General features: G+C 40.2%; 2 protein-coding genes across 2 annotated transcripts; both read left to right on the top strand.

The window, feature by feature from the left end:
- Positions 1-1,552: 1,552 nt before the first annotated feature.
- On the top strand, positions 1,553-9,569 carry LOC307019307 (GTPase IMAP family member 9-like). Its single transcript, XM_079650097.1, has 3 exons — positions 1,553-1,681; positions 5,944-6,045; positions 6,707-9,569. The coding sequence occupies exons 1-3, from the start codon at positions 1,654-1,656 to the stop codon at positions 7,678-7,680; spliced, it is 1,104 nt and encodes a 367-aa protein (XP_079506223.1). The 5' UTR covers positions 1,553-1,653; the 3' UTR covers positions 7,681-9,569.
- Positions 9,570-19,421: 9,852 nt separating this feature from the next.
- Positions 19,422-21,969, top strand: LOC307019306 (GTPase IMAP family member 7-like). Its single transcript, XM_079650096.1, has 2 exons — positions 19,422-19,491; positions 20,291-21,969. Exons 1-2 carry the CDS (start codon positions 19,467-19,469, stop codon positions 21,469-21,471), a joined length of 1,206 nt encoding a protein of 401 aa, XP_079506222.1. The 5' UTR covers positions 19,422-19,466; the 3' UTR covers positions 21,472-21,969.
- Positions 21,970-25,150: the final 3,181 nt, after the last annotated feature.

The following is a 25,150-nucleotide window of genomic DNA, read 5'->3' as shown; positions in this document are numbered from 1 at the left end:
AGTTCTGATTCCCATAAGGCTGTTCCCTGTGGAGCTCTTCCCAGCTTCAGTCTTCCCCTCCATCACAATCCTGAGCCCCTCGTCATTGTATTTGATATTGTTAGAAATTAAAATCAATGTTTTATGGCATAATTTAGTTTAAACATGCCATCAGTTAAAATGCTGATTTATACTGAAAAAACAGAAGTTTTCGCGCACAATGTCTGATGTCAAGCTTTTATTGTGAAAATACTTCCGGTTAGTTTCCGCTGGTGATTAGAGTTTATTTTGAAAAGCTATTTCGGAAAGGATCTCCGAAATACCAACAGTAGCTTGATTTCAGGCTTTACGGAAAACACGATTTACAGCCGGTAAAATGTGTTAAATGAAAAGTGATGAAAGAGAATATGAGGAGGAGAGGCGTGTTTATGTACATGTTGAATGTAAAAGGTCTGAATCCTCTGTTTAAACGCAATAACGGACAGTTAAGACGTGGAGGACCGGCCCCCAGCTGCGCCAACCGGCTGACAAGGAGGAGCCAGCAGAGGAGATACAGCAGCTGGAAACCAGGGGCTCGCTCTCTTCTCTTCCCTAAGGAGGAGCGGATCACAGCTGTTTGTCTGACTGAACAATATTCTGCTTGTGATACACCAGCGCCTTTTTTAATTAAAGTACCCAATTGAACCTTCTCAGAGACTCAATTTAGTCTCCTTTTAAAGCTTCTCTCCTGGACGGGAGAATAACGATCACAGTTTACACATCCCTACAATGTAAATGATTACGTTAAAGTTTAAAGACTTAATTAATCCCTGTGTTCTGTTCACATGTTGCACTCTTTGGTACTTTTCAGCTCAAATTGACCCGAGCCAGGATAGCGGCGATACCGGTTGTGTAAAAAAATACAGACATTTAAATGAACATACACAATCCCTAACATATGTTGACAGTTTGTTGCGAGTAGGTGTTTTACATAATAAAGTTGTGACAAGCAGAAGCGTTCAACAATGTGACTAGAACGTGACCACACATACAAAATACACTTATATAAAGTCAGGCAACACTAACCAGGGTTAGTGTGATGCTGTTTATTTTTTAACATACTTTTAATGGCCATCCGTTCGCTGTTACCTCCCGTTTTGAAGAACAGCACCCTGCTTCAGCGGCATTCGTTTCCCTGTTGTGTTTTATCATAGCAGAGGGTGGAATTGGTACATGGGCTACACAGGTTGCCATGTCAGACTATCACAAGTAAATCCTATGAAAAATACATCTGTAGAAAACGGCTCATGAGTATAAGAAGGAAAAGGAGAAGGGCTGGCTTCACTCTGTACGTGCAGTTTTTTTTGTAGCATTTAGAAGAACAGGGGGCATTTATTGTAAATGCTCAGGGGAGGGGGAGCAGGGTTTACCGAGGGCAGTTATCTAGTGCAATAAATTCAATTGTATGGGACTTGCAAGGGTTAGAATAATTTCAGTCAATCATTGAATAAGAAGTGCAATAAATCATTTTTTAAATCTATGAATCATCCCACTGTAGCTAAACTTCAGACTGTGATGTCAGCAGTGTGTGGGTGCGGTTTGCTTCATGAAGTCTCTGTTTAAGGAAGTGTTGTTGCAGACTAACTTCACTTCCTCAGCTCAGCAGCAGACCAGCTCTTCCCTCCAAAACTAACTATGGCCAGCACATTTGACCTGCTGAATGGTAAGTTGATCAACTGTATTCATGCTGTTGATTGTAACATTTTCATTTAAATATATATTTATCGTTACACATACATCATGTTACAGTCCAACTCTGCCATAGAGGGAAACACTTACAAGCCAACACTTTTGATTTTAAATCTGCAGTATATAAACTCCTTTGTGAGTGGAGAGGGAAGTATTTTTATTTTACAGACCAGCGCTGTTTTTATCGGCGAGGGATGGGGGTGGATCTTTCAGAATTATTTTTTTAAACCAAATCCCTTGTTAACTTCATCTGAGAAGGTTCTGCTGGGCGGGCAGTATAGCAGCACTGGAGCACTACTCCGGTTAGATTGTTGACATGTTTTTTTATAAGAGCCGACCCACCCTCTTATTGTATATCAGTTACTGATTGAACTGTCAGGATTCTCATGTTATGTCACGGTTGCAGTTTTGTATGTCTGGTTAAGGGTGTTTTCCTCCTTGTATATTGTCTGGTCCCTCTCTCTGTGTTTTTCCTCTTGTCTTCTTCTTCTTCTTTAGTGTTTATTGGCGGTTGGCAAACCAAATTTTAGGTGCATTACCGCCACCAACTGGACTGGAGTATGGACAAGAGACTGCAGAAAACAATAAACAAAATAAAACAAACAATAAAATAAATAAAACCAAAACTCTAGATTATTTTAAATTGATCAATTTCTCTAAGAAACGTAATAAGCTCACAATACATATTGCCTGATGTTTCCCCTAACAGCCCTGATAGCGAAAAGTCAATGTATTTTGCTTTCTTCAATGTTTGGAAAAGCACATTTCTCTGAATACTATATTTCCTGCAATGCAGCAAAACATGTTCAACCGTTTCTGGCTGGCACAGTGTTTACACTTTCCGGTTGGATGCTTTCCTATTACCCTTAATGTATGATTGAGACCTGTATGACCTATTCTCATCCGAGAAATGACATTTTCCTCCCTTCTTTTAAACCCCACCTTCCTTCCATCACCCACATACCTTTGAATGTTATAAAGATGTCTTCCTGTGTCACTAAGGTCCCAATTCCTCTTGTCTTTAGTTTCCCTGGTGTGTCTAATTGTCGGATTGTGTTCACCTGTCGCCCTTGTGTTTCTCCTCCCCTGCCCGGCTGTTTCTCGTCTCTTGATTACCCCTCCCTGTATTTAATCTTGTCTCTTCCTGTTTTCAGTGTTGGTTCGTCTTTTGTTTGTGACTGAGTTCACCGGTGAGTTTTCTGTTTTGTCCAATTTATTTTTATGTATCCTTGAAATAAAGGCATTTTCAGCGTTATCTGCATTTGGGTCCTGCTTCCTTCACTCAACCGTAACATGAACGCTGCAGCTGATCTGAAACTTACTGCAGTTTCACACCAGAGTGAACACTGATGAGAGGTTAAACTCAAGATCATCACTCTAAAGTTCTGTATTCGATTTGTTTTCTGATTTAAGATCGAGTTAAAGGTATGTTTTAAATGTAATGTTAACAACAAAAAAGAGCAAAAACATCCATCTTCATACAATATAAATAATTGTTCTATTCATGATCTGAGATATTTCTCCCATTTACTTTTACGTACAGGCCGACAATTGAATGCTGAGGGTGTAGGGAAGTTTGTCCGTCAGAATCAAACTTATTAGGGTTAATAAGCTTGTGATAGGCTAGGTTATTAGTTTGCAGGTGTGTTTCAGGCAACACAATGCTGCTGCTCTGGCTATGATAACTGTGTGCATTTATGAATATTAGCACCAGAGATGGGGTCGTTACTAAAAAAAATGTAATATTACATATTACTTTAAAAAAAAGTATATATTACACTACTTCGTTACTCTCTACATAAAGTAACTTGTTACTTTACTCGTTACTTTACTCGCCGAGCACATACGAACTGCGCATGCGTGACTGGCAATAACTCTCCTTACCAGCAGGCGGCGGTAGTGTGTATTCGTCATTCAAAACAGGCAACAACCGGAAAACAGAGAAAAGAACAGACTACGATATAAACAAACAACAAATAGCGTGTGCGTTAGCTTCAGCTTAGCATGTGTTCTTTGCAGGTGTTGAGGTTTGACGTGGTGTTTACAGCAGTGGATAACAGCTTCTGGCCTGGACACAGTTTGCACCTTACCGTCACATTCCTATCTATTATTCGGACGAACTCACAATAATGGGCATACCTCCACCCCTCGAAAGTTATCGCTGACTCAGCCATGTTTATGCAGCACTGCACGTGGAGATGTGGACGCGAAAGTCGCGCAGATTACGTACATATAAACCTGCGGCGAAACCCGTCTTGTCTGTCAGTGTGATTATGACTGATTTTAGTAAGTAACAATATAACGCGTGTCCTGGCAATGTTAGTAACTGTAGTGTGATTACTGAATTATAAAAGTAGCGCGTTACACTACTCCGTTACCAACAAAAGTAATATTATTACTCTGATTAGCACTACTGTATGCGTAAACAGGTACAAACTCCTTCAAATGTGTGTAGCTTAAAGCTTCATGTCACACCCCAGAGAAAAGCCCTCATCATGTCCTTTATTAAAAGCGGTCTAATCAATATAGGCTCTGAGAGCATGAAAAGCCTGTTTTATTGCTCCATTCATGTAATCTGCTGTTATTCCTACAATATCAAAATGCAAGTGTCAGTGAGGGCTTTGAACAAAAAATAATACTCCTGAGGGTTCCTCCTAGCTCCTCACCCCCATGCTTTTTTTTGACCATTTATTAAGTAAGGGATAATGTGCAGCGAGGCGGTCATTATGGGTAAAAGAACACCCGACAGCCTCCACCTGCCTCTTCACCCTCCACCTGCCTCTTCACCCTCCCCCTGCCTCTTCACCCTCCACCTGCCTGTTCACCCTCCACCTGCCTCTTCACCCTCCCCCTGCCTCTTCACCCTCCACCTGCCTCTTCACCCTCCACCTGCCTCTTCACCCTCCCCCTGCCTCTTCACCCTCCACCTGCCTGTTCACCCTCCACCTGCCTCTTCACCCTCCCCCTGCCTCTTCACCCTCCCCCTGCCTCTTCACCCTCCACCTGCCTCTTCACCCTCCACCTGCCTCTTCACCCTCCACCTGCCTTTTCATCCCTCCACCTGCCTCTTCACCCTCCACCTGCCTTTTCATCCCTCCACCTGCCTCTCCACCCTCCCCCTGCATCTGCCAACTGAATTGGTTATCAGATGGCCATTTCTACTGATCATAATTCCATTGTTGAGGTCTACTAGAATAGATTGACATTGTGCCATTTTCCAAAATCTCATTGGTTTCTCAAACAGCATCTCTGTAAAGTATTTGTCTTCACTCTCTGTTCTAAACGGCTTGTTGGAGCTCCTGCCCCCCCCCTCCCAGTGTGCTCTGATTGGTCGTGACGTTGAGAGGCTCGTTGCTGTGAGGAGCAGACAGGCTTCCGTGTCGGCGATACAGCGAGAACAAGCAAAACTCATCCTGAGCACACACAAACACTCACAGCCGAAGTAAAAACAATAAGTGTGGCTTGATATTGAGTAAGACAAAGGTTTATAACGCTGTGAGAATGGGTCTGCGGAGAGCATTTCTCCACCATCCCAACGTAGTAGCCCGAAAAATGTCTACCCATTCAAACAGTCGTGGTAGATACCTTGTTTGTTTCATAAATACACAAACAACAATGAATACTTCCAGGTTGTGTACCCGAATCTCCCGCTGGTCCAAACAAAGTAGGAGCAGCATCGTTCTTCAGGGCCCTACGCTGTACATATCCGGCATGAATCGCTGAAAGGTTTGGGAAGCTTTGTTTCGTGAAAGGCTGTCAGGGGGTGTGGCCTCTGGGTATCCCCACGTCAGAGTACCCAGGACGAAAATTAGAAATCTACAACGAGGCGTTTTGGGGAGGTCTTCTCTGTGTTAGAGTTTTACTCCCTACAGGGTGTACTTTGAGGGTTTGTGACTCTGCAGACCGTTTACATGCAGAACACCCTTCATAACACACAAGGGGACGGGTACTAACCGGAAAAGCATGACATGGGACCTTTAAATAAAAACTTGCTTTTTGTGTACCTGCCGTCCTCTTTTTAGGGCATTTGCTCCACAACTGTTTCAATCGAAGGCTGTCTGCCGAGTTCCTATGCCCCTTTTCCAGCTACTCTCCTATAGTTGATGGTCATTCCCCCGCTGAATCCTTCCTAGCTGAATTATGTTGACTGCATTATCAGGGACATCTGGAATCCGACTGTGTGTCTGTCATGATAATGTTTTTTGTGTTTCACGTGTTTTGTTTGCTTTTGAAAAGTGTTCCTGCGACTTTGGCTGCTTGGGAGTGCGGTCGTCTTTCAAACAGGATGTTGTGGGTTAGAGCCCAGCCCGTACAGTCAACATGTCGACGATCCCTCGGGTAAGATACTGAACCCTAAGGTGTGTGTGTGTGTGTGTGTGTGTGTGTGTGTGTGTGTGTGTGTGTGTGTGTGTGTGTGTGTGTGTGTGTGTGTGTGTGTGTGTGTGTGTGTGTGTGTGTGTGTGTGTGTGTGTGTGTGTGTGTGTGTGTGTGTGTGTGTGTGTGTGTGTGTGTGTGTGTGTGTGTGTGTGTGTGTGTGTGTGTGTGTGTGTGGCAAGTGGTGCTGCTCTGCATGAATGAGGTGTGAAAGGGGGAATGACTCGCAGTTTGTAAAGATATTTGAGGGGTCCAGAGTCTTTGTGTTTTCCTGCCTGTTTGTCTGATATATGTCTCCCCTTGTGTTCACTTTCGATACGTCGTCTATGATCCCCTCTGGTTCCTGATGTGTGGTTTTATTTTTTCCTTGTGTGATTCCCTGTGTTCTGCCAATGCTCCTGCACAAGTTGGGTTTCCTTCTGATTTAATGTGATGTGATTTTAGATTATATTGTTTGGTTTGATGTAAATGTGATATCAGATGTTAGAGGGTCTGACAGGCACTCCTTGTGGTTTATTTTTATAACCATAACAGGTTATATTTGGAACCTCAAAAGTATTTTGTGGAACTACAAAGAACAAACATTTATTAAGACAGCAATACATCGTTTTTTTCTGTTTTTCAGTCTGTTTGTCTCAACATTCTACAAACTGCCATAACACATACTCGGGCGATGCATACTACCACAATGATAAGGTTGTCCGGATTGTGATGATTGGGAAAACTGGAGCTGGGAAGAGCGCTACAGGAAACACCATTCTGGGAAAAGAGCACTTTAAATCAGAGTTTTCTTTTGAATCTCTGACTAAAGACTGTGCTAAGGCTGCTGGGGAGGTGGATGGACAAAAGGTGACTGTCATTGACACTCCAGGTCTGTTTGACACCAGCACTGATGAAAACAAGACCAGAAACGATGTTGGCCAGAGCATTGCTTTTGCTTCTCCTGGACCCCATGTCTTCCTGGTCGTCATGAGACTGGGTAGATTCACAGAGGAAGAAAAGCAGACAGTTCAGAAAATTCAGGAAATCTTTGGAGAGGAAGCAGACAGATACAGCATGGTTCTCTTTACCCACGGTGATCTGCTCAAAGGAAAACCTATCGAAGAGTCATTGAAACGCAGCAAAGATCTGCAGGAACTTGTGAACAGATGTAAAGGGCAGTACCACGTCTTCAATAATGAGGAGAAGGATCGTTCTCAGGTCAGAGAGCTGCTCGACAAGATCAGAAAGATAACAGAGAAGAACGGAGGAAGCCATTACACCAATGAAATGTTCCAGAAGGTAGAGAGGGCCATAGAAGAGGCAAAACAGAGAATCCTTAAAGAGAGAGAAGAGGAAATGCGCAAACAAGAAGAGGAAATGGAGAAGAAAATATCGGAAAAGTATGAGCAACAAATGAAGGAAATGAAAGATGACAGAGAGAGGTCGAAAAAGCTACTTGAAACTCGTGAAAAAGAAATGGAGGAGGAGAGGAGGAGATTTAGAGAAGAGCAGGAAAGGAGGGCCAGACAGGAAGCTGAGAACAGCCCTTACATAATGAGGTTTATGAATGGCGTAATTAAAGCATTTAAATCCTTTACAGGTTGGCGTGAGAATTAGCAAACCTTTTTAATTAATCTTCACCGTCCCCCCTTTTTGAATCTCAATGTGTGATTTATAGTTTCTCAGTTATATCAGGGGTGAGTTTTGACCAAATACTAAACAGTGTCACAGAATGTCAAGAACAAAGATGTGAATATGGTAAATCGGTGTTATTAATCTGATATCAACTGAACAATGTTTTTCAGATGTTGTGTTTTCATTGTTTGATTGCTTTTACTTTTCTTATGGGAAAAAGAAGGTAGTAAGGTTTTGTTCTTTAACTTCCTCCTCCCCCTAGGTTATGCAGATCTCTCTGAAATGTAGTAAGTAAAGCCGTAAGACACGGGGAAAGCTGGATAGTGAAAGTTGTGTGTCTGCGTTCAACGGCCTAAACAGATAGTACTTTTTTAGGGCTAAGGGTTGCTTTTAGACACACAAAACGTGGCACATGCATACACTTAGTTACCTGATATGGTTATATTTCGTCAGTTAGGCAAGGTGGCTCGATAGCTCCCTACACAACTTTAAAAAAGCCCTTGCGCTTCATTTCACCTGTAGATGTACAATATCTATCAGGTATTAACAGGAATTTTTAACTTAACTTTTGTCCTGTACCTTTTTAATTCCATAACGATGGCAGCCATATTAGACATTCTTCATGAAACGGGAAGTTGTTGTAACTTCATTCTACAGTCTCCAAACTAGTGATGTGTCGGTCGCGAACGAGCCGATTCTTTGAACGGCTCTTTGGCACGAACGAGGGGAACCGATTCATACTTGGTGAGAGCCGTTCTTGTTATCGTTCAATCGTTGCCTGCCAAAATCCACTTGCCTTTTTAAAAGATTGATTTTGTTTCCTAAACTTATTCTGTGAAGACCCGCCCCTACTCTGATTAGTAGGTTTCAGCACGAGGAGTGAGATGGGGTTGGTCTTAACGGAATACGCGAGAGAGAGAAGTCATAACAAGTGGTAGGCTACAGGACAGGTAGACGACGTGTTTTTCGGATGGAAAATTAGCGAAACGCGAAAACGCAGCAGCAGTTGGATGCAATTCAACCAAAACCCAGGCAGTGATGAAGCGCACCATTTGTAAAGGCAACATATCCTTTAAAACAGGGTCAACAAATAATCTCCATCGCCACTTAAAAACACAGTATCTAATATTAAGAGTTGCGTGAATTTCATTCAAGGCAAGGTAACTGTATATACTTAACACATAGAGAGGGTAAATTCAAAGTACATTCACTGACATGAATGACATGGATATGGCGCCACCTTGTGTCGTGTTTACAAAGCAGATTATTGACATTAGGTCTGGCAATACAGTCAATCATTATCCTGGTGATTATTTTGCAGATAAACCTGGTAACCCCGCCCACTTTAAAAAAAAAGCGGCTCTTTGAAAGGAACGGAGCCATAAGATCCGGCTCCCTTCAAAGAGCCATAATTCCCATCACTACTCCAAACTACCAATGTTGAGTGCTTGATAAATCATAGCACCACCTAAAGGTAACAGGAAGTCAGCCTCATGTGACAAACATCATGAAAATAACAATGTGTGGTCCAAAATTGATGTTTAGTGACATTCTGTTTGTTAATAGTGCTTCTCTAGCACCACATAGTGGACATATAAAGTGGTGCAAGGTGTGCAATGTCTGTAACTTCCAGCAAATCACACTCCATTCAACACATGTGATATTAATACTCTTTTGTTTACCACAGAACATAAATCTGGGTTTTGTGGTTTAATGGGTCATTTATCTCAGTGATGTAAGAAACGTGTGGAGTGCATGCATGTCTTTCAGGTAATCACTGTGACTGCACCACAGACAATGATAATTATGTAGAGATTGTGAATAATGTGTTGCTCAGTGATCATGAAATAAAGCTGATAATAAATGAGTAATGCTTTACTGACATCATTCGAGGTATATGTGTACAAAGACAATTAATCCTAAACAAAACAATACAATACTTTATTTATAGAGCTTTAAACCTACAGACCAAAGTGCCGTACAGTCAAATAAACAAAACAAAACATACACAAAATAACACAGCACAGCTCACACACCATAAAACAAGTATATGTCAAAACAATAGACAATTTAAAAGCAATAAAAGCAAGATGTTAATCCACTAAGGCACACATGTTTCAAACTCAAGGCCCGGGGGCCAAATCAGGCCGTTGGTGGATTTAATTTCGGCCCTCAGGATAATTTCTAATTACTATTAGATCTGGCCCTCCGGTATATTGCACGCACACCTTCACTCCATCCTGAGGGTCTCCTCAGCTCACAGCCTGAGCCCAGACATTGATGACCTTGCACCCAAGATGAGATGCCAAGTATCTGAGCTAGCATCACAGAGCAGCACACTGAGTTTAATGGATGTTTCCTTCTGCACTTTCTCTCTCACGACAACAGGGCATGTTTGGTTTCTCTTTGAGGGAAATAGTTTTGTTGAAGCTGTTGTTGGCCTGTGGAAAAATGTAATCATAAGAAATGACTCTGGAGAAGCTGCAGATAGAGCCATAAGAAATGAATGCAACTGATTATTTAATGTTGTTTTTATAGGCAATCATTGAAGCTTTGTTAGTTCCAGGTTTAATATGTGCAATAAGTTCATTTCAATACGTTCTGCAATAAACATTGAATCAGTCCGGCCCTCGACTAGTATCAACTTTTTTATTTTGGCCCACTGTGTATTTGAGTTTGACACCCCTGCGCTAACGAGAAGAGGTGGGTTTTAAGAAGCGTTTTAAAAGCAGGCAGTGTGGAGGCCTGTCTGATGTTCATGGGCAGATCGTTCCACAGTGTTGGAGCCGCTACAGAGAAGCAACGGCCCCCTCTGAGGTTTGACCTGGTTCTGGGCACATTCAGGAGCAGTTGATCCGCTGACCTGATAGGGGGGATGGGCGTGTAAGGGTGTAGCAGCTCAGAAAGATATGGTGGGGTCATGCCATTTAGGAATTTAAAAGCAAATACAAGGATTTTGAAATGGAACCTGAAATGTATTGGCAGCCAATGGAGCGAAGCCAAAATGGGGTAAATGTGGTCATGTTTCCGTGTGCCAGTTAAAAGCGTTCGCACCCGCTGCAGACGAGCGAGGGCGGACCCACTGACCCCCATGTAGAGAGAGTTACAGTAATCCAGCCGAGTGGTGACAAAGGCGTGGATTACTTTCTCAAACTGCTGTCTGGAGAGAAAAGGTTTTATTTTGGCTAGCTGCCTAAGGTGATCAAAGCTCGTTTTTACCACAGATTTAATCTGACTCAAGTTTTAGTTCAGGGTTCATTTTCATGCCAAAGTTCGTAATGGTGGAAGAAAAGGTGTAAAACACCCTCACAGTGGGATGAAGAAAGGTTTTCCGATTTCTGATCGTGCAGGAAGAGGCTGCCCAGTAACAAGGTGTTAACACGCCATCCTTAAGTCGTGTCACTAATATACAAATCAGTGGGAGAACGTATTCTTCCCAGAGGGGAAATTGCATTTGTTACAGCAAGAAAAGAGCCAAACACAGCTTAATATAAACCAAAATCAACACATCTGGAGATACATGATTTTCACTGGACAGGAAGGGGAGGAAAAACTTGAAGTCTGAAAAGTATCTCAAGCTCAATAAGTATATTTACCTCTAAGATGCAGTGGAACAGAAGGGTAGGCCCGTACAGTACTCTTAAATGGGTTACATTGTTAACCCTCGGTTGTTCAGCCTGATGACTACAGAAAAAAAAAGACTATCCGAGGCACTTTTTCAATATATATAAATCGAGTATCCAAAGAATACACAATATGAAATATAAATACTGAATTCAAACTCTCTACAATCGACCAATGTACTACCAAAACAAAAACACATGCACATAGGTTACTATAAGAAGTGTGCAAATGTATTTAGTTTCCTATCCATGTGAAACATTTTTAAGTGAGGGGGGGGGTATCTCACATCCTTTCGGGGGTCCGGGGCATGACATATTTAAGATTTTGAAGATAAACTCATCAAACTGGTCCACTTTGATGGTAAAATTGAGATCTATGGATACATCTCTCAACATAGATGGTTCTGGTCCACGCTCTAATACAGTAGGTGGCGGTAAGGCAAGAAGAGGAGAAGTTCACCCGGAAGTGAGCATCACGTGTTTCCTTCATTTCTCCATGCTTCTGAATCATGGATGTATAGGAGTTTGTTTGGGCTCCTGGTTATAACTAAAGGCAACTTATACCCTTAAAAGTGTTTTAGGCCCAAAATGGGGTTAATTTGTAGAAGTATGAAAGATAAAAACTAAACATGTTGTAAGGACTATTTGTAAAAATTAAATATATCTTATTAAAATAAATGTACAGCTAGAGGCCACTGCTGCACCATTTCAGTTCAGGTTGTATTCAGGCAGTTGAGAAGTCAGACATCCAGGCAAGAATAACATTTAGTTTGATTTTAATTTGCAGTATTCTCTCTCTTGCTCCGGTAAAGAAAAAACAAACAAGGTTCCTTCAAGGTGTATCTCTTGACATTGACAGACCCAGTACTTTTATCACCAAACCAGCCATTCACCTAATACATTTTTTTTCTATGGTGCCAATAGCATCTCCAGGAATAAATGAAAAATATCAATTGAATGACATAGCTTCTAGAGATGTTTTAGATTATTAAACTATCTTGAGCCTACCCCCCTCACTGTCAACATTGTTCATTTGGTAGTTGAACCGTTTTATACACTGAACAAAAATATAAATGCAACACTTTTATTTTTGCTCCCATTTTTCATGAGATGAACTCAAAGATCTAAAACATTTTCTACATACACAAAATAACCATTTCTCTCAAATATTGTTCATAAATCTGAAAAAATGTGTGATAGTGAGCACTTCTCCTTTGCCGAGATAATCCATCCCACCTCACAGGTGTGGCATATCAAGATGTTGATTAGACAGCATGATTATTGCACAGGTGTGCCTTAGGCTGGCCACAATAAAAGGCCACTCTGAAACGTGCAGTTTTGCTTTATTGAGGGGGTCTGGGGGGGTCCGAAAACCAGTCAGTATCTGGTGTGAGGGTTAGGGTTAGGGTAATGTTGTGAATCGAGTGGCCCATGGTGGTGGTGGGGTTATGGTATGGGCAGGCATATGTTATGGACGACGAACACAGGCCACTCGATTCACAACATTACCCTAACCCTCTTTGTTCTCCTTCTCATTCATTTTACTTTGTTTTGTTCTAACACACATCGCTTTTTCCATACACTGTTCTTAATACTTTGTTCGTCTCTTTTACTTTGTTCTTCCTGTTGTTCTTGTTCAAACACATATATCAATTGTTCATCCACTGTTGTGGTAAAATGATATTCATAGTCTTAACATCATCATGCTACCCATGCTAACATGAACACAAGCGTTTCCCTCCAAAAATGTAAAACGTATCTAAGTAATAGGCTACCAAGCTTTCCGTTGTCACCCTGCCTCTCCAAATGCAAAACTGTCATTAAAAAGTATGCAATAATGCAATTAGAGCTGAAAAAGTACTTGGGTGTGTGTGTTTTTTTTAATATATTTACCATTCAATAACACAATCGCTGCTGTGTGTCTGTGACAGTCGCAGTTTGATCTCAGTGTGTCTTATAAACTGTAGGGGCAGGGGAAAGGTTAAGACATGTAGTTTAGAATGAAATGAAAAATCTATGATGCGTGTATTATCCTCGCAACTTCAGTCATTAAATGTCCACTTTTGTGTAAGGTTTGGGGGTGTGGTTCTGCAAGCCTCATTTGCAGATTCACCTGTCGCGGCGCGCCCAGAGGCTTTTTAGTGGGCGCGTCACCGGGATGCCAGGGGTGGTTCTCACGGGAGGAGGAAGTGTATGTGTGGTGAATGCGGGTATTCAGCGGGATATTTAAGTTTCCTCAGCATGTCTATATATGGGAAGTAATTGAAAGTAACCGTATGTGGATATTGCATTGACCAACCTGGAAGCACGTCTCCCTGGAGAGGACGCGCACAGTGAGAGAGATGCTCTCAAACACAGGGTGAGATCGCTCCTTTATGCCACGCCGATCATCGTGTTTTCCTTTTTTGTGGATTATAGCCTGAAAAGGCCTACAAACATTTCTGTCTTTGCCGCTGACGGGCGCAGGAGCAACAGCCTTTTTTTTGTATCAATGAACTACACTATGGCCTGGATTAGGCAGTAAAGACAATTTCAATGTATCGCGAGTGGACTTTTTGTTGGGTTTTGTTTGGCTCGAAAAACTGTGAATACATTTGAATAACGCAGAAAACCTGTCTTTGTTTATTTTGTTAATGTGTGTATATAGACTTTAGTTAATACATTTCCGTGGGGACTATTTTGTGGGAAGAGCAGATTGGAACGACACTTAACATGGCTGCCACTGACGTACTTCCGGGTCATTTCACTTGGTTAGGAAGGTTCCTAAGCTAAATGGACTATTGGAACGCAACCCAGTTCTGAGAATACAAATTCCTAGTACAGTGGTAGATGTTCAGGTTGATAAATAATATTTTCCACACTGAAGATTATGGAGGTATTGATCAATCTTCTCATATTTTTAAGCCTCAATTTCTCCTTTCCCCCCCCCCCCCCCCTCTAACATCACCAGAAGTCATAATTGAAGGGGTCATTTCTCCAAAAAAAAATGTTTTACTCACTATGTCAACAGCCCCACCAAAAATATTTTCCACCAGCCGCCACTGCGTAGGAAAGATCCTCAGCTCGCTGATTGGATGTTTTAGCCGCAATACACGTTTTTAAAGATATTACTGATTTTCTTTGAATATAATAATAATAATAATGCATTACATTTTTTATTAGAGCGCTTTTACAGGTGCTCAAAGCGCTTTACAAATACACATTACACATATTAGACATGTAAGAGTCATTACTGTGGACATTACCCACAGGAGCAAATGCGGGAAAAGTGTCTAAGAATAATAAGAATGTAAATACTGAGTTGAGAGAATAGTCAGGGGATTTGGGTGATGGGAGACCAATCAATCAATCAATCAATCAATCAATCAATGTTTATTTATATAGCCCAATATCACAAATGTTACATTTGTCTCAGTGGACTTCACAGTTTGTACAGAATATCAGTAGCCTATGACAATATGACACCCTCTGTCCTTAGACCCTCACATCGTACAAGGAAAAACTTCCAGAGAAAACCCACAGTTTAAAGGGAAACATGGGAGAAACCTCATCCACATCTATGGAATCATAATTTCAATAGCGTACCCTTAAATGACAGATATACCTTTCTGTCTGTGATGTTTTACAAATCAGATATTAATGTGTAGAAGTAAAACATGAGAAATAGTATAGCAATATCCTGTAAAAACATGAATAAAACCACACATCTTCAGATGTTATACATACATAGGTGTCCTACACTAATAATACAAAGTTATTATTAGTATGCTGTGTGTACCTTGTGTGCGCCGCCTAGTGGTTAAAGCACGTTATTGAATTATTTTTGTTGAATAATGTTATTTTCGTTGAATAATGTTATTTTCGTTGAATAATGTTATTTGATGAAAAAAATATTAAGAGTACATACTTTCATAGGGGGAAAGTAGAAGGTCAATGATAGAAATATAGAATATCAAAAAATCAAGAAGATACTATAAGTGATCTCTACAATAATACAGTTTAGTGCTGGATGTACAAATATATTAATATGAGGATGTACAAAACTAATTAACCTTTATTAACACATTAAAGAATACTTTAGGTTAAGGTCTTCTTTCAAATAATAAAAAAGCTTTGGGGGTATCTATCTACAGATAAATATTAAGCCTGATAAAGTACTTAATGTCTAATATATTGCTTTCCAGCAATGTTAACTATGTTGAAGCACTTATTTTAACTGATATTATACACATTAATTATACTCTTATGTAGATAGAATAAGAAATGTGCAGAATATGACAGTTTAATGGTGGAGGTATACACATATTGATAGATGTCTTGTAATGCACTGTTGAGGAACCTGTGACCCAAGTTTTTAATTCATTGCATAACTACACCGTAGTTATGTATATGATATGTCAATAAACCTTTGAAAATCTTGAAATCTTGAAAGGGATGTGCAAAATAGCAATTATAAAGTTTTTAATGAACGATTAGTAGAGAATAACGAGTAATGAATATACTTTATAGAGATATGCAGATAAATGTTTAGTCTTCTCAAGCTCCAACTATCAAATATCTCTCCTGATTGTTGGCACTTGACAATCACCTTCCCTGAATTTTACTCAGGTGTAACTAAAGTCTGATTTAAGGGTTGTTTATATTTCACATCATTAATCAGAATCTGCAAAGTAACTAAAATAAATGTAGTGGAGTAAAAATACCAGGTTAACCTCTGAATTGTAGTGGAGTAGAATTACAACGTAACAATGAGCTGTCATGTGGGTATATATTAATGCTGCACATTATGGACACAAGCGATTTTCACCCATTTAGTAATTACATGTTTTAAATGTGTACACACCAATGTGTTTCCTATCGCCTAAACCTCCAGGGCTGTGCACAGTTTAATACTGTCAACTTCTAATTTTGGGATAAACGTCTTTGAAAACTAGAATTCCCAGTAGAGATGTGCCATAGAGAACATGTTGCGAAACACAATAGCCAGCATGTGTAGTTCTCGGGGGGCGTTCAAGTCCAGTTTTGAAGAGTCTGCCGTGGTTTCGTTCCATTTCAAACAGCTTGACGCTCGGCGTAACCTTGGCGCACTGCCACTCCAACATCCAATCCCAGAGTTTGAAGATTAATCACGGGGTTTGTCAAAGGGACTGTAGTCCCAAACGATTGCTGGGGATTATGGGTAGTGTAGTGTATTCGGCCATCCTAAACTGAATTTTTTTTCGATATCATATCGCATTAACAACACCACATCTGGCGTCACAGAGATCTTCTGTTACTGTCCTTTCTTCTTAGAGGAAGTACAGAAACACGTAACTCTGGATTTGTTTTAATGTTTGAGCTGCAATAAACGACACAGCAGCTTTTTGGCATGTTACAACTATTATGTTCTGTCTCGCTCATGAGAGTAACAGCTGGCGAAATTGCAGTTTAGTTCTGTGGGAACGTCATTTTTAGGAGACAGGGTTGCCGTAATACATTCTGACGAAAAATACAAATTATTATGAATACAAATAAAATAAAAGAAGCCTCCCGTGAGTTACTACAAGCTATAAAGTAGATTTTAAAAACGTTTTATAGAATAAAAGCTCACTGCTGGACGTTGTAGAAATGCGTGTGTGCACCACGACAAAGGAGCCTCGTTCACTTTACATTGGGGTTGTTTGCGTGGTGCAGACACGTAAATGTAGCAGAGTTCGCGACTCCACCACGCATTGCGGTGTTAAGGAGTCGTGGTGGAGTCACGCATTCTGGTGAGATCAGGTTGCCTTAAACACAGACTTCATGCAGTAAACCACACCTACACACACGGGTGACATCACAGTCTGACGTTCAGCTACATTGTAAAAAAGCATTTGATCATTAAGTTATTGTAACTTTTTTCTTTAAGTTACTTTCACTTAATATATCAATGTGTCCAATTTCTACTTAATTTCAAATGTTCCAGTTCAATGACCTGTAAATTATATGAGGTCAATTTGACTGAACAGTGTGAGTTGTGATGTGTATTGTTAGAACTTTCCATAACCTCTTAACATGGCAGTAGTGATGACATATTCCTGCTTTTTTACGATATACAGCAAGTGAACCTCTCGATTCACCATTATCAAAAGAAGAACTTCGACCGGACAGATTGATGTTTTTTAAAGCGATGTGACAGTGAACATGACCTACAGAGTAACGGGTACGCAGGTCTTTTCGGCTGATGAACCACTGAAATAAATAAATGTGTATTTAAATGTACATTTGTATATATGTATTGCCTTATTTATTTATTTCATATTTATATATATATATGTATTTATTTAATTATTTATGTATTTATTTAATTTTGGGTTGAACGGCATTCCATTTTGCCTTGCCTTGTACATCCACCCACAAAGTTGGCAGAAGGCCCAGCGGTATGTTGTTTTCTTGTTTAGCTGCTTTTCAGATTATTAAGATACTCTGTATTCTAGTGTTGTTTTATTTAAAAGTAGAGTAACTCAGAAATGATTTGAAAGCTTACACAACATCTTTAAACATATCTATTTTACCTCATGTTGCAAACACAGACTACGAGCTACTAACTAAAACTGCTGTCTGTATGGGCACTTATAGTGACATTTAAAAGAACAGGTGTAATTCCTGTACATGCTGATGGGAGGGTGAACCGGGTTCGCTGTTTATAGTTATCTAAATGAACGATGAACATGCAGGTGGACTGGACATTCAAGCTCTGCTAAAAACAGAACAATAAAGGACGTGAATCAACAAATTCCAACGATGATCGAAGAGATGAGAAAAAGCACAAGTCAAAGATTGTAAAGTGAAATGCAGAATAAATGCAACAGTTACATTTTTTTTATGCAACTTTATGTTGGAGTCTCTATCCGAAAATAATACCTTTGTTGTGTTTTATGTGTAGGCTGGATAGACCTGTTGTAGGTTACAGTTAAAACCATTTTGAATAAAGCAACATATCAACATCTAGCCAAGTTCCTTGTGTTTGCTATCTATAACTTTTCATCCTGATTGTCCATCATGTTGTATTGTTGGTCTTTCTATAAACACATCAATGTTTCTACACATTTATTTGACCATTTAAGGTTTTTTTGGGCAGTTTTTGGCCAACTCCTTTTCCTGTTCCGTCTGTGGTCCCGCCTCCACCAGATCATGCTCCGTCTGTGGTCCCGCCTCCATCAGATCCTGACCCGTCGGTGGTCCCGACGGCTACCAATCTTGCCATTCCCCCGGAGCTGTCCCGTCACCGCCTTCCTGCCCATCCTCGTGCCCGGCCCCATGAGTTTGCCCTCCACGGCCTTTACCCCTTCTCGGCCTCTGCTTTGCCCCTGGGCCGTCCGCCCGGGTGCCTCCTCCGGACCCCCTCAACCCACCCTTCTGCAAGTTTTGTGTTTTTTAGGGAAGTCTGGGATCCGTCCCTTGAGGGGGAGGTTATGTTACGATCCGTATTAGTTTTGGCTGTTTTATTTTGTCCCGTCAAGATCTGTCTTTGGTTTCCTGTTTTATTTTGAAAAGTGTTCACCCCCCGTCTTGTCTGTTGCTTCCTGTCTCTGTGTTCCCTCCTGTTTGATTACCTGATTGTGTTCACCTTGTGCCCCTGTGTTTTCTCTTTTCTCTGTCTTGTTCGTGTGATTATTCTTGTGTGCATTTAAGTTCTGTTTTTTGTTTCAGCCTTTGCAGGTCTTGTGCAGGTTCTGAACAAGTTTATGGTTTGCCTTGCCTTGTTTTACTTTGTTTGCCTGGCCTATTCCACAAATAAAGGACTTTGATTTCAACCAACGGTTCACTGCATTTGGGTCCTATGTACCTTGCCCTCAAGCTGGGACACTGTGAATGTGTGTGAACGGGTGAATGTTGATATGTAAAGAACATTGAGGGCTTATATCTAAAATATGTAGTCTGTTCAGTTAAAAAAAATCTGAACACGTGAGGCTATATTTCCATTGTTCTGTTTATTAAGCCAGGGTGAGATGTTAAACATTTTAATCTATGAATCATCCCACTGGAGCTGAACTTCAGACTGTGATGTCAGCAGTGTGTGGGTGTGGTTTGCTGCATGCAGTCTGTATTTAAGGAAGTGTTGTTGCAGACTAACTTCACTTCCTCAGCTCAGCAGCAGACCAGCTCCTCCCTCCAGAACCAACTATGGCCAGCACATTTGCCCGAAATGGTAAGTGAATAAACTTTATTGTTAATGATGATTGCAACTTATCTAAATATTTATAGATTGGATATGTAGGTGGTCATATTCCCTAATAATGAACAGATCAAAACAGTACAATAAAAATAAAATTCCAAGCATTTTGAGAGCCTGGGTGATATCACTGCTTTTGCTTGATTTTACAAAATGTTCACAAGACTACATGAAACGTTCTAAGAATAATAAGAATATTTAGGGGTAGTCAGTCATAAGTTTGTTTGGGCTCCTGATTTTAACTAAAGGCAACTTAAACCTTTATAAGTTTTTTTAGGCCCAAAATGGGGTGATTTGTAGAAGTACGAAAGATAGAAACTAAACATGTTGTAAGGACTATTTGTAAAAAATGTTTTCTCATTAAAATAAACGTACAGCTAGAGGCCGCTGCTGCACCATTTCAGTTCAGGTTGTACACAGGCAGTTAAGAAGTGAAACATTCAGGCAAGATTACCATTTAGTTTGATTTTAATTTCCAGTATTTGTGTTCATCATGGTGCCTCTCCCTTGCTCCGGTGAAGAAAAAACAAGGTCCCTTCAAGGTGCATCACTTGACATTGACAGACCCTCTACCTTTATCACATAATAAACCCTTTCTATGGTGAGAATAGCGTCTACAGGAATAAATGAAAAAATATCAATTGAATGACATCTCGACATGTTCTAGATTATTAAACCATCTTGAGCCCACCCCCCTCACTGTCAACATTGTTCATGTGGTCGTTGAATCATTTTTTAAATACAGAGATGGTAAATATTTCTTCATTTTTTTCAGACGTCCGATCAGAATCAAACACATACAATAACGCTGAGCTCCGGATTGTGATGGTGGGGAAGACCGGAGTTGGGAAGAGCGCCACAGGAAACACCATTCTGGGAAAAGAGTCCTTTAAATCAGAGTTATCTGCTAAATCCTTGACTGTAAACTGTTCTAATGACATTGGTGAAGTTGATGGACAAAGAGTTAAGGTTATTGACACTCCTGGTCTGTTTGACACCAAGATTGAAGAAGAGAAGACCAAAAATAACGTTCTCCAGAGCATTTCTTATGCTGCTCCTGGACCCCATGTCTTCCTGGTCGTCATCAAACTGGGCAGATTCACAGAGGAAGAAAAGCAGACAGTTCAGACGATTCGGGAAATCTTTGGAGAGCAAGCAGACAGATACAGCATGGTTCTCTTTACTCACGGTGATCTGCTCGAAGACCAAACTATCGAAAGTTTCTTGAAAGAAAGTGAAGAGCTGCAGGAACTTGTGAACAGATGTAACGGGCAGTGCCACGTCTTCAATAATAAGGTGAAGGATCGTTCTCAGGTCAGAGAGCTGCTCAACAAGATCAGAAAGATAGCAGAGAAGAACGGAGGAAGCCATTACACCACTGACATGTTCCAGGAGGCAGAGAGGGTCATAGAAGAGGAGAAACAGAGAATCCTTAAAGAGAGAGAAGAGGAAATACGCAAACAGGAAGAGGAAATGGAAAAGAGATTAGATACGAAGTATGAGGAACAATTAAAACAAATCAAAGAGAATAGGGACAGGACAGAAAGGCAGATAGAAGCTCGTGAAAGAGAAATGGAGGAGGAGAGGAGGACAATGAGAGAAGAGGAGGAAAAGCTAAAAGCAGCAGGCAAAATAGAAATGGAGGAGGAGAGGAGAATAAGAGAAAATGAGGAAAGGCTGAGAGAAGCTAGCAAAAGAGAAATTGAGGAGGAAAGGCTGAGAGAAGCCAGCAAAAGAGAAATGGAGGAGGAAAGGCTGAGAGAAGCTAGCGAAAGAGAAATGAAGGAGGAGAGGATGAGAATCAGAGAAAAGGAGGAAAAGAAAGCTAGGAAGGAAGCTGAGGACAGCCCTACAATACTTAAGGTCATTTTGATCACTGCGAAAAAAGGTTGGAAAAAGATCACTTCTGTGTTTAGATCATCTAACAGTCACACTGGTTTCCATGATACAGTCTGACCGTCTGGAATACCTCCTTGTTAATCTTCACAGTCCTCTTTTTGATTTTGTTGTTTGATGTGATTTATAGTAATATCAGTTTTTTCAGTGGTGAGTTAATTAAATACTAACAGGGTGACAGATCGTCAAGAACCAAGATGTTAACTTTCTAAACTATAGTTTGCACTGTAAACTAATGTGTTCTTTGATTGTTTTTGCTTTTACAAGAAAAAATATAAATATATATACATCATGAATTAATGCTTTTAAAATGGTTACGGATACGTTTACTTCTTTCCACAATAACTGAAGGCGTAATGTCAATGTTGGCTTTTGTAAAATGAAAGGTTAAAATCTACATATGTAAAGGATTTTGTAATTCAATATGAAAAGGTTGGAACAGAAATTAATGTGTAAAGACAAACATCTAGTTATCAATAATGTCCCATAATAAAATAATGTTGAGTTCACATTGAGTGTATCATGTGATTTTGTTGTTTAATAAAATGTTTAAAAGAGGATTGTAAGGGTCTATCTTATTATAAATCACAGTATTATTCACAACTGGATCTAAATAAAAATGGTTAATGTAATTGAAAATAAGAAATAATGCCTGAACCCATTAAAAGCAAACTGGAAATGAACGTGTGCTAAATCTGAGCATTTTAAATTGTGGTAACTTTAAGGATTTTCCATTATTGACCTTTATATCCAGAAAATACCTTAAAGAGCTTACGAAATGAAGGACAACACTGTTCTTATTAGGATAATATATACTATTATTAATGGGAAATCATTTGTCATTAATGACAATATGCCCGCTGTATTTATAAATTGTGATTTATTACAACTTTCCATGCTCGCTTCCGATGTTACACGACCGCTCCGGACCAAACAGCTTTCGCCGGTTAGTGACGTCACGCACGTCACGAGTAGAACACTTTTTGAATAATACACTAACTATATGGCTGATGTCGGACTCTGGCTCGGATATTTCGACAGCATCGAGTGACAGTGAGTCGTCAATAGACTCGGTGCACTTTCAAGAAGAGGAGGATTTTATTGAAAAGGATGCCGGTGTGGTTGAATCAGATCATGCGGGCGAGTCTAACGTGGTGGAACCATACCAGTTTGAGCCACAGTATTCAAGTAGCGGTAGAGATACAGACGGGAGCGAAAATGGGGACGATGATCCTGTCCGGTGCGGCAACAGAACACAGACTGGTATACATTTGACTTTAATTCATAGAGATTCTTAATAAATAGTAAATAAATAATAATACATAGCAGGCACATTGGCTCAGGCAACAGAACACAGACTGGTATACATTTGATTATAATTCATAGAGATGTTCATATAGCCTATAGTAAATAAATAATAATACATAGCAGCTATATAAGTACACTCCATTTACCATTTACTGGTATACATTTGATTATAATTCATAGACACTTGACTCAGGTAACTGCATCACACTCTGCTAGGCTTGGAACTCACCACAGAAGTAGGTCTCCTCCTAAAAATGCAATTATTTCTTAACTATCTTTTGTACATTTAGGTGTACATGTGAAAAATGTACAATCATGGTAACAATTGAAGAGTGCCAATGCTGCCAAGAAAAGGATGTCATGGTGGCCAAAATGGAGGAATTCAATGAATATGAGGGAGATGGTGCAAACATAACCTGCATAATAGATCACCCAGGATTCCAATCAAATTGTCTGGATGTTTGGGTGTTGCAGACAGCCTACCATCATTATTCAAAGAGGGACAGACAACAAGCAGGTGATCAGCCACGTAATGAGTAAGTTACTTGTGTTCACAAATTTGTAGAGCTCACAAATTTGATGTATTTTTGGGAAGTCATTTTTTTGGGGTTATTATTTTTGGGTCACTCTGGCAAAGTTACAGAATAAATAGATAAATAAGCAAATAAGGTTGAAGTGATTACCATTGACATTTATGATCTTGTATTTTACAGAATGTATCGCTATGTGGCACACCGCCAGCTAGTGAGATTTTGCTGGGGAATACTTGGTAAGAACCACAGAATCCCACTGCCATCATGTGCCATTAAAAAGATCCAGGCGAAGTTTCCATCTGACATCTACACGTCGTTCAAGTATCCAGCACTTGATTAGAGTCAATAACAAAACTGATTGTCAGTTCAGTGATTAAATCTGCTTCTAAACAGCGCAACAACCTCTCTCTTGTCTGGTTTTTCCCATTGACTGCTGAGTGGATCTGGGACATCGAAAGGTTCCTCATCGACATTGTTTTCGCACAAGCGTAGAGTCTCGGTCAAGAGTTCGGTAACATACTCTGCAAAAAAGATTTTTTATAATCAAGAATTATATACTATATTTTCTAGTCCCCCAATTATGCATAGCATGCCCTGAGGCACTTTGCATAATTAATCATTTTAGTTGAAACTGTACACTCCATTCTCACATAGCTCAATTTTCAATATTTACACAATAATGTTGTCCGAGATTGAATGTTTTTCATTAATTTGGTAAAACGGTATAATTAATGTTATTATTCTCTCACTTTCACTTTCTTACTATATGTAGCTGCTGTATTCACACGTCTAACTGCATGACCACCTTTCTTTGCTTTGGGGAATTTCACAGTGTATTGGAGTTGTCCTGTCCTGGTTTTGGCATGCTTCCTGCCAGAGTTCTCATTGTAGTGCAGTGCTGCTAGGATCAACCTACAAAATAAATACATTTATTGTATAGAGAGAGAAAGAGAGAGAGATTTCATAGGGATTTTAGCGTTTGCAGGCCATTTACATGCACACAAACCCATAGATCTCACTACAGGAGAGGGGAAACCCCCCAAAAAGAAGAACTTGGCAAATAGATACTTTGGAACAACCAACATTGATTCGAACTTGCTGTCCAGCTGACCTGAAACGTGGTCGTGCCTGCATGGACTTGTGGTGTATTCGTGGAGGGGGGTCCGTTTGCACATCAATTTCATTCTGAAATGTACAAAACACAGCACAACTTTACAAATACATTTTTGAAACTAGCTTGAAATTGTATTGAAAGTGTTACAGGCTTGGCCTGTCACTTCAAGAGTAGCAGCCGCAAGGGGTTGTGGGTTTTGGAGTCTGTGTGTGTGTAAAATGTGATGGCCAAGGCGAAGTGCGAAGGTATGAAGGGAGATACGAAAGCATGGGCGGACTGGGACACAAATTCAGCCCGGGACGTTCAGACGCACCGGCCCACACGTGCGGACCACCCTTGTAGCCTACAGATAAATTATACATCCATGCTAATATACTGTTATGGCTAGATTCCCCAGAGTCAAGCCATAACTGAAGCTGTCTCACTTTCCTCAGGGTCAACTGCATAAGAAGAACATCAGCAATCAATTAAATTACCAATATTATATCAATATCAAAATTCGGAAAGGAACTGCTTGTCTAATTCAGGCCTATAAAATAAATGCAATAGTGAATTGGTCACAAATCTCTGTCCTTATTATTTAATATTATTGAATATTATTATTTAAAATGATAATATTATATAATTTAACTTGGAATATCATGAGCATATGACTATCCTAATGCATCTAACTTTATGCACAATATAATAGTCTGGCCAACCTTGCAGCCCATTCTAGGTTCTGATTGGCTCTCTAGGTTGGCATTCTAGCTTCTAACTGGCTGTCCAGGTTGTCAATCACAGC

Source organism: Notothenia rossii (assembly GCF_949606895.1).
Source record: "Notothenia rossii genome assembly, chromosome: 9".
NCBI classification, from domain to species: Eukaryota; Metazoa; Chordata; class Actinopteri; order Perciformes; family Nototheniidae; genus Notothenia; species Notothenia rossii.
This window is presented reverse-complemented; position numbering and strand designations above follow the sequence as displayed.

Coding starts and splice junctions, on each gene's coding strand:
- LOC307019307 (XM_079650097.1), top strand. CDS start 1,654: ATGGCCAGCACATTTGACCTGCTGAATG. Junction 1,682..5,943: donor CACATTTGACCTGCTGAATG/GTAAGTTGATCA, acceptor GCTTTTGAAAAG/TGTTCCTGCGACTTTGGCTG. Junction 6,046..6,706: donor ACATGTCGACGATCCCTCGG/GTAAGATACTGA, acceptor TCTGTTTTTCAG/TCTGTTTGTCTCAACATTCT.
- LOC307019306 (XM_079650096.1), top strand. CDS start 19,467: ATGGCCAGCACATTTGCCCGAAATG. Junction 19,492..20,290: donor CAGCACATTTGCCCGAAATG/GTAAGTGAATAA, acceptor CATTTTTTTCAG/ACGTCCGATCAGAATCAAAC.